The 15,743-nt window shown below is 45.1% G+C and overlaps 1 protein-coding gene across 1 annotated transcript in view; it reads right to left on the reverse strand.

The window, feature by feature from the left end:
* Positions 1–15,743, reverse strand: part of astn2 (astrotactin 2) — a gene marked incomplete at both ends in the record, with an annotated part of 226,615 nt that overhangs the window by 93,863 nt on the left and 117,009 nt on the right. Inside the window, 2 exon segments of the mRNA XM_084483245.1 lie at positions 2,565–2,711; positions 8,343–8,450. Of these exon segments, the coding sequence (XP_084339371.1) occupies positions 2,565–2,711; positions 8,343–8,450 (255 nt within the window).

Raw genomic sequence — 15,743 nt, forward strand, 5'->3', positions numbered from 1 at the left:
CTTTTGCTTTTGCCGCCATGGCTTCGGAATTGTCGGTAGCGTCTATCATCTTTCCAAGCTGTCAATCAATTTGCCTGTACACTCGTCTGTCTGGTTTCCCCCCCCCACACTACAGGATATCGGATCGGTAAACATTGAACATGTTTAATATTTCGAAGCACTGAGGACCCGATGGTTTAAAAAAAAAAAAAAAAAAACTATTAGCATTCCCTACGCCAACGTGTGTCCTAGTGTCCCCAAGGAGCCATGCTACGCTTTCTAGGTGGCATTCAATACGAGTCTGATGGGTGACTGACCTTCTCCCGTCAAGGCTCAGAGAACTAACTCAATAAGAAAGCACACAATACGCCCCCACGCAGTTAGCCTGACGTCATGGGCTTCGTTACGTGACTCGTTTTACCGTGGGCCGGCCTTTCTCCCCCGCCGACTGAACGATTTCTTAGGAACCTTGTGAGAACATTATCGGGATGGAATGAAAAGAGGACAAAAGTGACATTAGCCCCGTGAAAAACACTTAAAACATCTACACGTTCAGAAGGACCCATTCATGTCAACACTTTGTGTTGACTGTGTGTGTGTGTGTGTGTGTGTGTTTGTGCGTTTGTGTGTGTGTATTTGTGTGTCCTGTGCGTGTATTTGTGTGTCCTGTGTGTGTGTGTGTGTGTGTTTGTGCGTTTGTGTGTGTGTATTTGTGTGTCCTGTGTGTGTATTTGTGTGTCCTGTGTGTGTTTGTGTGTGTGTGTGTGTGTGTGTGTGTGTGTGTGCGTTTGTGTGTGTGTATTTGTGTGTCCTGTGTGTGTGTGTGTGTGTGTGTGTGTGTGTGTGAGTGAGCGTGCGCATGCGTGTGTATTTCTTTATGTATGTTAGGATGCATGGGAGCCCATGGCTTTGTGTGTGTGGTGCATGGAGGACTGGACCGTGGAGGTCACAGCACGCTGCGTGGATGCGTAGCATTAGGAAGGCATGACCTGTCCTTAATTAAAGTGCCTCTACCTCTTAATCTCTCCACTTCCTCAAAAGCAACCCCCCCCGCCATCGCCAGCTTCCCATCTTTCACTATCCCACCCTCCATCTCTCTGTCTAGCCATCTCTCCGTCTCTCTCTCCCTTCCGACTCTCACCCTATATCTCTTCATATCTCTCTCTGTGTACCCATCTCATTCTGTGTATCTCACCCGATATCCCTTCTGTGCTTTATCTCTCGCTCTCTCTCTCTCATTTCCCCATGACTCTCACCCTGTCTTTCTCTTTATCTATTATCTCTCTCTCACACACATGTACACACACACACACACCCCCCCCCTCTCGCTCCGCCTCTCCCTCTCCATCTCTCTCTCTCTCTCTCTGACCCCCTCACTTCCCCTCTCTCCATCTGCCCTCTCTCTCCCTGTGCCTCTCATCTTTCCCCTCTTTCTTCCTGCAGAGAGGGCTTAAGGACGTAGTGACTCCTCTGCTAACCTGCCAACTTCCCCTTGCTACGGATGAATGCATCTTATCACTCTGCCCCACCCCACTCCCCACACACACACACACACACACACACACACACACACACACACACACACACACACACACACACACACACACACACACACACACACACACACACACACACACACACACAACCCCCCCGCCTCTCCCCCCCCCTCCTCTCTTCCCCCCCAAGGCTTTTAAAATGGCCTCAATCAATTGGACAAGTGCGCAGTACACTGGCTTATGGTCGCCCGTTGATTACCTCGCATATGAAATCACCCCACGCGCTCAGAGTTTGAGAGCTTTTTTTTTTGTGCCGTTTTGCTGCTCACTGTGAGATTGTGTCACGGCGTCGTTTGTCGCACAGCAGCTCTTATTACAACAACGCCTTGGGTGTTTATGTGTTGTTGTTGTTGTTTTTTTGCTCAATATCTCTCGGAAGGCAAATCGTTCTAAGGGGAGTCTCGGGACAGAGGGAGAGAGAGTGTCTGGGACGTTACTTGGACAGTGATCCAGTGCGGTGAGAGAGTTTAAGTGTGTGATGTATGTCTCATTGTCAGCCCACTGGAGCTCAATGGGGCCCAATTAAGTTTTAGCACATTAGTTCGGACCATTAAGTAAAGTCTGACCTGGCGCGGTTTCTAGTGGGCCGAGGAAATGGTGATAATGGCTTGTGGAGTGTGCGTATGTGTTTGTGTGTGTGTGTGTGTGTGTGTGTGGACGACGGCTGGTTTAAGCAGCCTCTCTTGGCCCGAGTCGTACTGATTTGACTCTGGGGCTGGGTGAGGCTGCGCACCTGTTGTACATTAAGCAACACATTGAGGCTAAAATGGTTATTTGGAGGAAGAAAAAAAAAAGAGGGGAGAGTAAAACTAAATTCTAAGTGTACAATGAAATTCTCAACACATACACACACTTTTTTATCATTGTTACGCGTGTTTGCACACAACTTCATCTAAAGCGTCCGACATTGAAGATGCGGGCCAATCACAAGCAGGTAGGGGCTTCTGGCTGTGTCTTTTCAGCACACTAGAGTACAGGAGCCCACGAACACTCGAGTGCTGTACAAAAAGTGACCAAAAAAACACTCACCGTCTGCTACAAAGTGCTCGGGCACGTGTAGAGTGACCTTGACGGACAGCGTGCACGCGTTCTGCGTGGCGAAGACGGCGGCCACCACGCAGGTGATGATGGTGATCAACGTCAGGTTGACCTTGTTCAGAGGACTCGGTGGGTGGCCTGGTGGTGAGAGAGACAGAGTGACAGAGAGAGAGAAAATGATGTGAATAGTTAGTGGGTTTGAATAGAGCAAGGTCAAAAGAAGGACGGCAAACCTGTTGAGGATGTTGTGATGACAAAAAAAACATTGGTGTCCTTTTAGTTTGTAACAAATGGGTGCCAGGGTTAATAAGTAGGTTAGTCGGTTGGGCGACAAACAGGAATTTACAATTTTGTTGTGAAAAGATGAACATGTTCTGCGAAAACGTTAGCTTTGGAGTGAGGAACCAGTTCTTCAGCCTGCTTTGCTCCCGTTTGGCTTCTGTCTTGTCCCTGAAATTAGTCTTAGTGGTATTGTGTTGCTTTGCTAGCATAGTTAGTGTTTCAGTTGTGTTTTATTAGGTAAGGCCAATGTGAATAACAACATGTATATGTTATGAACAACAAGTGATAATGAAAAGTGATTCATTTTAATCACTTATAAGTCGGTGATGCAAAAAATAAAAATATAAACGCTAATTTATTGGCTATCTTGCAAACTTGATACAGTAAAAGTTGACTTTCAAAGGGCTGGAAAACCCTTTGTGAGGTGATGTTCCAGACACAAAGCATCAATGCATTTGGTTACCTACTCGTCAATTGATGTCTTGGAAAAAGTTCCTGTCTTTTAATACCCAAAGAGAACCCCCGCTGCTTGCGTCGGTCACAATAAAAAAGCCCCTGGAGCAAAACAGTCTTCATAAAAGAGCAATCGCCGTCATTGGCCAAGAAAGGTGGACAAGAAAGACATCCACTTCAAACACAGTTTCACGTCCGGCTTCAAAGCGGTTCAAACTATGGTCAGAGCGCCGCGACAAGACCACATTCACCGGGACAGCATCTGTCCTTTTCACCAGCCGTCCGAGTGGATGTCTTCAGTAATACAATTATTTTGCAATTGCCTTGCAAAATGGTACGCTTGTAAAAATATGTTTTGTAGGGTTTTCCCTTGGAAACATGTACGATAAAGGTTATTTAACCTTTACTGGAACACAGTCAATATTTGTTATTTTTGATTAGTCAAATACATTAAGAAATACATTATTAGTCAAATACATTATCTATATTGCACTGTCTCATCACACTTTTATTCTTAATTCAATTATTTAAAAATGTTAAACATTTTTTTTGTTAAACTTTTTTTTTTAAACGTTATAACTTTTAACGTGAGCCAGATTTTCTGTCACTGTTGCTTCAGTTTTCTAATCTAATCCATCCTTTAAAACTATTATGTGAGATCAGGTCATGATGTGAGATCGCAATGTTATTGCAATCCACGCCTAAAACTTCTACCCCTAACCTGAACCCTACTTTATTCTAGTGCTAGCTAGCTGTCTTTGTTGCTGGTGACGGCTGTTTTAATAACCTTCGCTTCATGCTAGCAGGAGTCTGTTAGCCAGCTGGCTTTGTAGCCGGTGGTGAAAATTGGAATAACCTCCGCTTCTTGCTAACACTAGCTCGTTAGCTAGCTGGCTTTTGTTGCCGGCTGTTGGGACAAGCTGTGCTTGCACTTTTTTTCTCCCCTGTGTGAATCATCATCCCCTATTTCCAGCACCACCTTCAAAAGGCATTGGGATGTTACATAAATGTCAAAGAGTATGGTTACCACCCACACACACACGCACAAAGCCAAGCCTCCCCCTTCATGGTAGTCTCCAGACGGTACAGATGACTGTAAGCCAGGCCTCGTGGGGCTCGGCTGGGTGTACTAATACAATACGTGGGGGTAGATTACCGAGGAACACGGAGGCTTACAGCCCTGACTCGACGCTTACTGGCTAGGTGGACGTCGGGAAGGGCCAGGAAAGGAGGTTTATATGCACAGCCCGGCTACACAGCTCGTAAACCCAGTGTACCTATACAGGGATCTATACCAGGGTTGGTGGGCGCAGTGAAACACACACAGAAACACACACACACACACACACACGCTGAAACACACCCACAGATAGACACATGCTGAAACACACACGGACACAAGCTGAAACACACACACACACACACACACACGGTGAAACACACACACGCTGAAACACACACACAGACAGACACACGCTGAAACACACACGGACACAAGCTGAAACACACACACACACACGGTGAAACACACATACACACACACACTGAAACACACTTACACACACACACATGCGCTGAAACACACAGACACACGGTGAAACACACAGGCACGCAGTCTTTCTCTCACACACACACACACACACACACACACTCGCTGACACACAAACACACTTTCTCTAAGTGTCACACAACAACCCCCCCACACATTCACACCTCACACCTCACACACACACACACACACACACACACACACGTTCTCTCTTAACACATAAATACAAGCTGAACAGACCAATCAGAGCAAACGGCCGCTCTTTAATCCTCAGGTCTAATCAAAGTCCAACACCTTCGCGGCCCCCTCGAGGGCGGCCAACACAATTGGCCGCAATCTCACCCTCTGTGATTTATCATTTAAACAATGTTAGATCATAAAAAAAAACACAAGACTTGAGAGGGCCCCGGCTTTTGTATCCCCCAACGGCCCGGGATCTTGTGCCAGGGTGATGTATGATGTCATTGCGGGTGACAGCGCATTTGATTGGTCGTTTCACTTGCCCTTTCACTCTCTCTCTCTCTCTCTCTCTCTCTCGTGCGCCGTACCGTTTCCGAGGCATTGGAATTAGTTGTTTATCGGCCATCAAGCGGTATTTATTGTGTTGGGGAGGGGGTGGGGGGAGCAGGAAAGCTTTGTAGCAAGCTTATAAAACACTGCGGGATTAAAGGCACTGGAGTCGTGTCCGGCGGAAGTCCTTTGATGCACTGACAAGCATTCACACGTGAATGCTTGTCACTGTTTTATACGTGTGTGGTTATGACACAGGGACCTGTTTTTTTTTTATGACGTCCACCGACAGCCTCCGTGGTTAACCTTCGGAGCAACTACATCATTGTGTTGAAGACGGAAGGAAAACGCGTCTGATTGGTTTCGTCACCAGGTGCATACCGATGCAGCGGGATGTGTGGAAGGGCGGGGGAACAAGGGGGTTGACTTGGAGAGGGATCAACGGCAGTGGAAATTGAAAAAAAAAAACACACACACACACACACACACACACACACACACACACACACACGTCCATGCCAATACTGGTACATATTAAAGCGTCAAGGGAAAATATACATACTATATTTAGTATAAATATAGTATTATATAATATATTTATACTTAATACAGTATATATAATATACTGTATTAAGTATAAATATATTATTATACTTATGATACCCAGATACCCAGATACATGTTGACACTTGAAACATAATTCATGATTACTTTATAAATGTCAATCATTCTGACCTTTTCAAATTGTGAATCAAACACATTTTTTTTTATAAATGCTAATTGTAAGACCGTGGAGTGTACACATTCTAGAACAATGAAAGGGTTAGGACAACTGTACGACTTTAATAGACAGTGGAAAAGCCGGCTCACAACATCAATATCCATCGGCGTGGGTGTTCAGATGCTCTCAGACACTCACTGTCTTCAGATCGCTCAGGCAAAGCCACCACTGAAGACCTTTTAACAGACACTAAACCACCACGCACACAAACACATTAGCACACCTCCCCTTTCTCTATGTACTAAGGTTCGGTTCGGTAATACTGTTGTATACCTGACTGTTTAGTTCATAGAGGATGGTGCATTGGCTCTGTGTCAGCGACTCACAACTCTGGGAAGGTGCTCTGTGACCGCTCCCTGCTTCCTGCTAGGGTCGCAGACCAGAGGAAGGGGAGTGTCAGCTTACCAGGATAGAGCATGTTACCCCACACTCCGGCCCCCTCCGTGCTGCCTGATGCTGTCAGTGTGTTTCCAGCGGCCAGGCCTGGCAGTCATCTAGGAGGCATCTCCCAGCATCAGCCATTATGTCTGCTTGGACTGCTGCTTTATTTTTGTTGTTTTCCATTTCTCTTTATTCCTTTCCTTTTGCTGGGTGTTTTGTTTTTTTTAAGTTCTTAAAGGGCATGTCTGGTGCAATTCAAAATGTTCCTTTTTCAAAAAATAAAAGCGTCCCAAATGACAAGACCAAATGTGGCAATGCGCTTTATGTTACCATGTCACCTAACACTGACCTTTGACTGCTAAAACTATGGCAGACTTTTCACCACCAAAGTGTTATGCAAAGGCTCCATACTATACATATCTACCCATTTATTTAGTTACGAGATATGGACTTTCTCATCAAGTCTGGGGAATTCAGAAGGGCTGATACAATTTGATTAGTCCAGCTGCATGTCTTACCACTGATTGTTCAGTCAGAAACTAAAATCCCTCTATCAATATTGAGGACGAGTCCGCCCATGAACAGCAAACCCATGAACAGTGAACTCATGAACAGTCAACAAATGAACATCCCATGAACAGCCAGCCCATGTTTAGCCAAGCCATTTAAAAATCTATCCATTTTGTGGCATCACCAGTGGGAGTTCCCAGTACTTTAATACATTTAGGTTTGTACTTAAATCAAACAACACAATTAATCAAACTTGTCCAGCGCCTTTGTGTGAAGCGGGTTTGTGTTAACATCAAGCACAGCCTTACACAGGTAATAGGCATGAAGAGCGTAGCTGGTGTAACTCTACATACCAGTCACGTGCACCTCTTTCTCACCCCTTCACTCACAGATGTTTGGAAAAAAATCCTTACTTCTCGTTTACCCCACAGATTGATTCTGGGAAACACACCGCCGGTTTGGCTAATGTGTTTTTTCGGAAGGTAACGCAAGTCTATCTGCTGCTCACTCGACAGACGATAATTATCAGCGGGGTAACAAACGCTGTCCTTTGTCCCCTTGTGTTCGTCTCATTTAAGAGACGGAATACATACAACTAGTCGTGCGTTGTGCTGCCGAACACAGATTAATAGTTTCACAAGTTTTTTTTCTAATGGTTTTCTTTACTTCTGTCCAGCGTTTAACACCATTTAGGCAAAGGGGACCTCATGAAATATAAATACTGCATTTGGTGGCCGCTTGAATTGAAATACCTTGAGGTGGAATGGGTTCTTAGGTTTTTGTTCAGTGTGGTTGCATTTTTAATTCTTTGGATATTTTGCTTCTATAACTTGTGGCATTTCAAAGCATCTACACAATTATTCAACAATCATAATTATAAATACTTGAACTACATGTTCAATTTCTGCCAAGTGTGTTCTGCTAAATGCCACACAATTCTACACACTGAACCTTGAATATATTCATACCAAGTCAACACACACACACACACACACACACACACACACACACACACACACACACAGTTATGGCAGTCCATCGATTGCGATGATGACGTTGCACCAAATTAAATGTATGATGGACATTTATTGGGGTGTGTTGCGGCGGTGGGTTAGAACAACTCACACACACACACACACACACACACACACACACACACAAAACAACATACACACACACACACACACACACACACACACACACAAAACAACATATACACACACACACACACACACACAAATGTCATCAAACAACCACAAAGCCAGAGTCCCCAGCAGGCCATTCCCTCTAAACGCTGGCCCACCTTTGATGCGTCTCTGGCCCCTGTGCTGCTCCGTGTAGAACTTCATCTGGTTGTCGTCCTCGGGCTCCGAACACGAGTCCACCTGGTGTCCGAACGCGGGCCCCGTCACTGGCAGGGGAGAGAGGAGAGACGCAACAGACACGCCTTTAGTCCTATAGAGCCTGCGTCTCATCCACAGCTGTGAGAGGTCAAAGGCTGAGGCATAAAAGGAATGAAATAAACGTTGGAATAGCCCTGAATGAATCCCAGGTGCTGCACGACCAAACGTGGGAAGAAAAGACAGCGGAGGAGGCTTTATGGACGAGAATACAGAATGAAACAATGGGATATGAGCGGCGGTTCCGCGGACATCCTCGGCGCTACGTCTCAGCAATACAGAGAAGGTGACATCCAAATTGATGTGGACGGATGGCGCTGAATACAGACGAATAGTGACAGTAAAAGTATGCGGTCCGTCATCAAATCAAATGCGGCCCGTCAGCCGCCAACTCTCTGCCCCCCGTTCTCACAGCGGGTGACGCCACTGATGCTTCGTGACACGCCGTTTTAACAGCCGCCCGTGTCTGACATCACAAGTGGTCCCTTTCCACGCATATGTGTGTGAGCGTGTGACGGTGAGGTACGGGGTGAGGTACGGTGGCTGGATTAAAGGTCCTTTCACACTGCAACACAATTACACAAAACAACACAATTATTCCCCCGACACGTCAAAGAAATTTCACACAAAGCTAAGGGTTGAAGGTTTAATATTAGTCTAGCGGTTGGTCCATTCCACCAGGTAAGTGGCTGGGGCCACTTTCACTCATTTGAGTGGAAAAAATCTCACTATTCACTGCGATAAGTAACAACATATGATGATATTCACACGTCAGACAGAGACCAGGCTTGGCTTTATACGATATGTCCATTACCTTAAATACAACACACTGAGAAGAAGAAAAACAATGTTCTTGGACCTTCGGTTTGGGTTTTGAGGACGGTACTGAAGCGGATAAAACGCTTATAGAACACTTGACAAACGGAGTACATCACTTTAACTGAGCAGGATGAGGGTGGAGAGATCCTCAGCCTGATTGGATTGACTGGATTTGCAAAGCCGACACGCACTCACACACTTGCACGCACGCACGCACGCACGCACACACAGACACACACACACAGACACTCCAAGGTGTTTTAGGACACCTTTGCGCTTAAACGGCAGCTCGGCTGAATTGGGCGGGCGGGTCTCGGAACCAGACACCTGATTGGTTGAAATGACAGCAGATGATGACCATACCGGGCTGAAAGAGAGGAAAGGCAGAGAAGAAAGTAACACAAAACTAGCAATTTGGTTTGAGCTATCTGTCGCCCGTGTAAACGGACTCCTTTGTTCGCGGTTTCAGAACAATGGTCAGCTCCACACTGGAGCAGCTGTCCATGGTGCTGGCTGCTATTTCATTTGTCTGACACCTCTCTCTCTCTCTCTCTCTCTCTCTCTCTCTCTCTCTCTCTCTCTCTCTTGCACACCTGATCCATCCCCCTCCTTCCTCCCCCGCCCCGGCTCACCCATCCTCTTCATCCCTTTCTCTCTCAATCTCTCGCTCTCCCTCCCTTTCCCTGCAACCCCCTCCCCCAATCCATCCATCCATCCATCCCGCCTTTATCTACGCCTACGCCTTTTCCTCTTCCTCTTCCTTCCAACCACAACCAGCACCCCCCCACCCCCCTCCACCTTCTGGTCATATCCTCCAACATGATGCATAAATTCATAACCAATTTTACACCACATTGCTTCTGCTTCAGTCTCCAAACACAGCCCAGACTCCCGACCCTGTTTAAACGCACTCGACCAAAGGAATGACACAAAACTTTTTCAGAATGAACTTTTTTCATCTTTTTTCCCCCTCTCCCCCGCTCCCCCCCTCTCTGAATAGATAGAACTTTGAGCATTAAGTCAAATCTTTATGGCCCCAGACAAGGCTTCCCTGGAGTTATGGAATAGTATATTCATGGAGTTAATAAAAGAGGAAACTGTTTTTTTGTGGAAGGGTGGTGGGGGGGGGAGGGGGGTAAGGAGGGGGTGGTGGTGGTGGTGGTGGGGGGGGGGAGTTGAAATGACAGATGGGGTGTAGGGGGAGGCTGGAGAAGACAGGGACTCCTCCATCATGGACGATTGAATTGAAGCTCCTACTGCTCAGAGGAAAAGAGGCGAGGCGAGGGGCGCAGGGGCTTATGGGTAGCAAACAAGCTCTGGCGGTGCCTTTCGTCGGGTAACAGGTTGATAAAGTGCATCCTGTTTTATCTCTTCATTTCCTGAAAGGGATGCGTGCAGACGCTCAATATATTCTGGCTGGTGAGCCCATCCCTCAGACACTGCTTTTTTGGAGAAATGGAGCATCAACGCTTCGGGACCTTCTTCTAAACTTGGTAGGCGGATCATCCGTCTACCCGTGGAGCCGCTCCCCTACTTCTGTCCGACAGAGTTCATATTGAATTAAGTCAGAAACTCGGCAAACAAGTGATGTCATGTTTATGCATTGACTTGCGAAACAATTGAGCAAGTATTTTTTGCCATCATGGCGTCAGTTTTTCTAACGTTTTGCAATTCATCACTAATTTGCTTTCTATATTATATGCGTGCTGTTCTAACGTAACAATTATAAACAGCAGGAAGCATTATCCTGAAAGAACAAATTATTGAAAAGGATATTAAATTCCCATTCCATCATCATCATCATCATCATCCTCATCATAATGATCATCATCATCATTTCTGCATTTGAATTGTTATCATTAGCATAAACATTATTATCAAGAGTCCACGTGTGACTGTCATTTTCCGATGTTCCCTGCAGACGACACATATTATCCAGGTTTAAAAAACAATCCCAAAATAGAATCTCAGGAAGAACTTGTTAACAAAGTGACTCACTTCGTCTCATACATCGCATCACTGCCCAGAGAGAAATATATTGATTTCCTGTCACTTCTTCCCCTTTTATGTTCTGCAGATAGACTAAGCAGATGAATTCCTCTGGTCCAAAGGATTACGCAAGACAAACATTGTTTGCATATTAACGCAAGCAAAACACAACCTCATTAACAAAGAGTTCATTTGAACAGAGCGAGAGAGAGCGACTCCTTTCCCCGGTAACCTAGAAAACAGGCTGACTATAGATAATACCACCTTATGGGGGGGGGAAGGTATCAGCAGTGTTACATGACAACCTTTATTGCATGGGTACAATCTAAGACATGGTATTAACAACCCAGAAATCTGATACAACAGCTTTCCTTCCTCTTGGACTGACAGGGTTGTCTTGGTTGTAAATGGATTATTTGTTTTTCCAGTGACTTTATCATTATGCAAATTGCTGATGTTGTCATTTTGTCTGGGTCCCAGTGCATTTAGCACACTCTATTTACTATGCACCTTGTCTTGTGAACACCGATGCGCTCACACACACATACACCATGCACACACTGATCAAACACACGCAAAGACATGTAACCACACACAGACACACACACACAACCATTACTAGAACCGCAGACGGGAGTGCAAAGACAAACGTGCACATACTCGCGCACATTGTCTTTTGAGCACCGACACGCTCTCAGACACACACACACACACACAATCAAACACACAGACATACAAAGACATGCAACAACACACACACACCATGCACACACAATCAAACACAGACATACAAAGACATGCAACAACACACACACACACACACACACACACACACACACACACACACACACACACACACACACACAATCAAACGCACAGACACACGCACACGCAAAGGCAAAATATAAATCACAACAACAAGACTGACACAAATAAACACAGGAGACCTGTTCCAGTTTGATTTAAAAATGAAGCTCCAGAGACTGGGAGATAGCGGGCAGAGCAGACTCCTCAAGGGACCCACGGATCAAATGCGGCGGCAAAAGAAGAAACAAGACTGGAATAAACGAAAAATGGAAATAAATGGAAGGAGGTAAGATGAATTTTAAAGAACTTGGCGGTTATTTAGGTGCGGACATCCGCAGCGGGGGGGAAGAGATGAAGGCACATGCGACACAACACACGCGGTCCTCCCTGGGTTGTGGACGAAATGTGTGCACAGGGATGACACGTGTGACGGCTATATTTGTGTTCACTGCTCGTGTGGCTGTGCCCTTTATAGTGGACTTGAAAAGAGTAAAAACAATCCACACTTTGGTGTGTTTTTCTTTTACTTGTTATTGATGTATCACTGGCAACCGTAAAGGAACCAGGGGTGCATGAAAAAAAACCGACAAGGCAAACATACAAAGAAATATAGGAGGATATTAAGGACAAATCGCTGTGTAAGCAGGCCAGATCCAGATGGTTAGCCATGCGGATACGCCCAGCCCCTCTGTAACCCCGCCCGACGACTAAAGCTTCATTCGTCTTCTTTATCTGTCCTGTCTTTAATCCCGCCTTACCGCTTTCTCCGTATTATTTCTCAATTTCTAAACGCACGCTTGGAAAACGACCATCACGTCCCACTGTTGCACTAAAAAGCCTCCCGTGTCAGCACAAACAAAAGTTTTACGTTTCATTACACTGGCTTTTTTTTTCTATCTTACTTGTGAAGTTTAAAGGGGCGGTGAAACCAATATCATCAGTTTCAGTTTTAAACACACTGTATGACTTCAACGACCTTGAACATGGTAGTCTATGCCATTTGTGACAGTTACAAAACTCGGCCCCAACCAGCTTGCGAAAGTTCTACACCCCTATGAACTCCGAAGTCCTGTTTATTTTCGGACTTCTGAGCCTTTTCTGGGTATTTTTTGACGTTGCAACAGAAGTGCGGACCCGTGGAGCTCTCTTTAGGCAGCGGTCGGCTGTGGCCGAGAGAGGGTCACGCCACTCTGACAATGGTAGTATAGCGCCACGTTGTGTGGTGCATTTCATATACAACTGCCCTCATTATAGAGCCCATGCCCAACGACGCATACTAGCTTAAAAAAAAAGTTTCACAAAGTTGCCGTGAACCGTAACCATGGGAATAACACGCCCCCTCGCCTTCCTAGAACTGTCAGCCCAACACACTGTCTTGTTGTGCACGGATATGAGCTGAAACACCGGCTTTCTCTTGCACTTTAAATAGGGTGTGGAAAATTGTTGTTTCTCTCCATTTCCAAACGTATTCACGTACCCTGCTGTTGGCGGGTTTATTTGTCGAGGCTTTGCGACGAATGATCCAAAAGAAGGTGTGTTTTACCCCTAGCTGACTCAAAACACATCCTGACTTGAGGTACCATTAAAGAACATTAAAGACAGGTTAAGTGTTCTTATTCCGGCTTGCGTCTGACTCAATCGACACCTCGGCAACATCACAGCCTCGACAGTTTCTTTCCGGAATACATTATTCATTGGTACACCCAAAATAATTTTAGTCTTGTGAAAGAAAGCGTGAAATAAAAGAAAACTTGACATCTGCTGTGTTGTGCCTGAGATTCACTGCAAGGTTCAAAAAAGTGTGCGTGTTTGTTAGTGTTTCGCTATTGCGGTTTGTCTTGGAAATATATCAAAATGCACGCTTGCCGAAGCAAATATATAATGCATGGAACGATGCTCATCACCTTGTACAATGTGTTGTTGTGGAATCTATAAAACTGCCCATAAATTACGAGCCCTGCCGAGTAAAAAGTTTCGGGGAAGTTAGTTGATCGTGAGGGGACTTCTGCACGTTAAATAAACGGCAGGACCGTTTTTTGCTCATTGTTTACCGAGTTACTGCTTATCCAGAAAGCATTGAATTGTGGAAATAAATGAATGTATTTTTATTGACTGAACAAATACAACACTAAAACCCAGGTGAAGTTAAGTAATGGAATGAATATGCGGTTGCTGCCACACTAAGATAAGCCCAAATGCTATGCGTAGCGGAACGTGTAAGGGTTAGGGTGTTTGAGTACCAGCGGAGAGTTACTGGGTTCGATTCCCGATGTCCGCAGTCCACTTGTACGCATTGTATAGTGAGATGCCCTAAACCCTACCTCACCTTGATGACATGCATCTGAATTTACTTAACTGAAGTCGCTTTGGAATAAATGGTCAAATAAATAGTATTGACATGTATTCCACTGTTCAAAGTTTACTGGTTTTATGGAAACATGTACTGACACATACACACACACACACACACACACACACACAGACAAAAATAAGAGGAACGCAAATAATATGCAGGGGAAATGTGATAATACACTTCACTATTTTCCAATTGGGAATTATGAATTATGAGGTTGTGTGAGGTGGGAAGGCACTTCCCCTACGTCTCAGAACAATACAGGCTCACGTTAAGGGGAGACAAACCCCAAGCCCTCTAGAAATGAAAGCACTGGCACACTTGCACACACTCACGTCATCAATGGCAAATGAAATAAAACACATCTGGTTTGCAGAAGGAGAGAGAGACACAGAGAGAGAGCGAGAGAGCGAGAGAGCGAGAGCGAGAGAGAGAGAGAGAAAGAAATAAAGAAAGAAAGAAAGAAAGAGAGACAGAGAGAGATCACACTTCACAGACCCTGGATGACACTATATTTGTCTCTTATCAACAGTGTGAGGCAGAGAAAAGAAGACAGTGGTCCCATCTGACACACACACACACACACACACACACACACACACACACACACACACACACACACACACACACACACACACACACACACAGACACAGCCAATACACACAATTAAATGCAGCCCAAGCCAGCCTCATACACTGCAGAGAGTGTGAAAGTAAAACCGCCGTGTTCAGGGAAAGCAGAGCCCAGCCGGACTCTGCCACAGGGCAGAGTCAGGTGTTAAGAAAAGCATTGAATCATCTGAAGGCGGTGTGATGTGATGGGCACCGCTGACATGTGGCAGTGGCTGACCACCTTTCATCCGTCCGTCAAAGATGCAAACTACATGCCAATCTCGGACACGCTTCAACAAAACACATTTTTTGGGCATAATGGTGTGAGTGTTTGTCCAAACTGTAAAACAAAATAATTCATATGAATGTATTCCATTGTCGGTGTGTTTCTTCTTCTGCTAAAGTTGACTGTTGTTGATTGTCTAACAGATTTAATAGTTGTTTTTACTTTTTATTAAATGTCTTGGTTACTTTTCAAATAAGGTTCACTTTCCATTATTGTGACCGAGGATATTAAAAGCAGTTAATTTGTAATACGTGCAAATGCAAAAAAAACATGTGCTGAAGTCCTAAATGAAGTTCTTGACATAAAGTTCTTCATGTCAGCTGTCGCTATCACCTTTTAAATATAAAAGCAACATCTAATTAATGTGGCATTAAATTTGTTCAAAACAACAGCCCTGTTGTATTTTTTGCAATCATGTCAGACTAACAAAACACATCA

This window comes from Micromesistius poutassou, assembly GCF_964030765.1.
Source record: "Micromesistius poutassou genome assembly, chromosome: 18".
In the NCBI taxonomy this organism is placed as follows: Eukaryota; Metazoa; Chordata; class Actinopteri; order Gadiformes; family Gadidae; genus Micromesistius; species Micromesistius poutassou.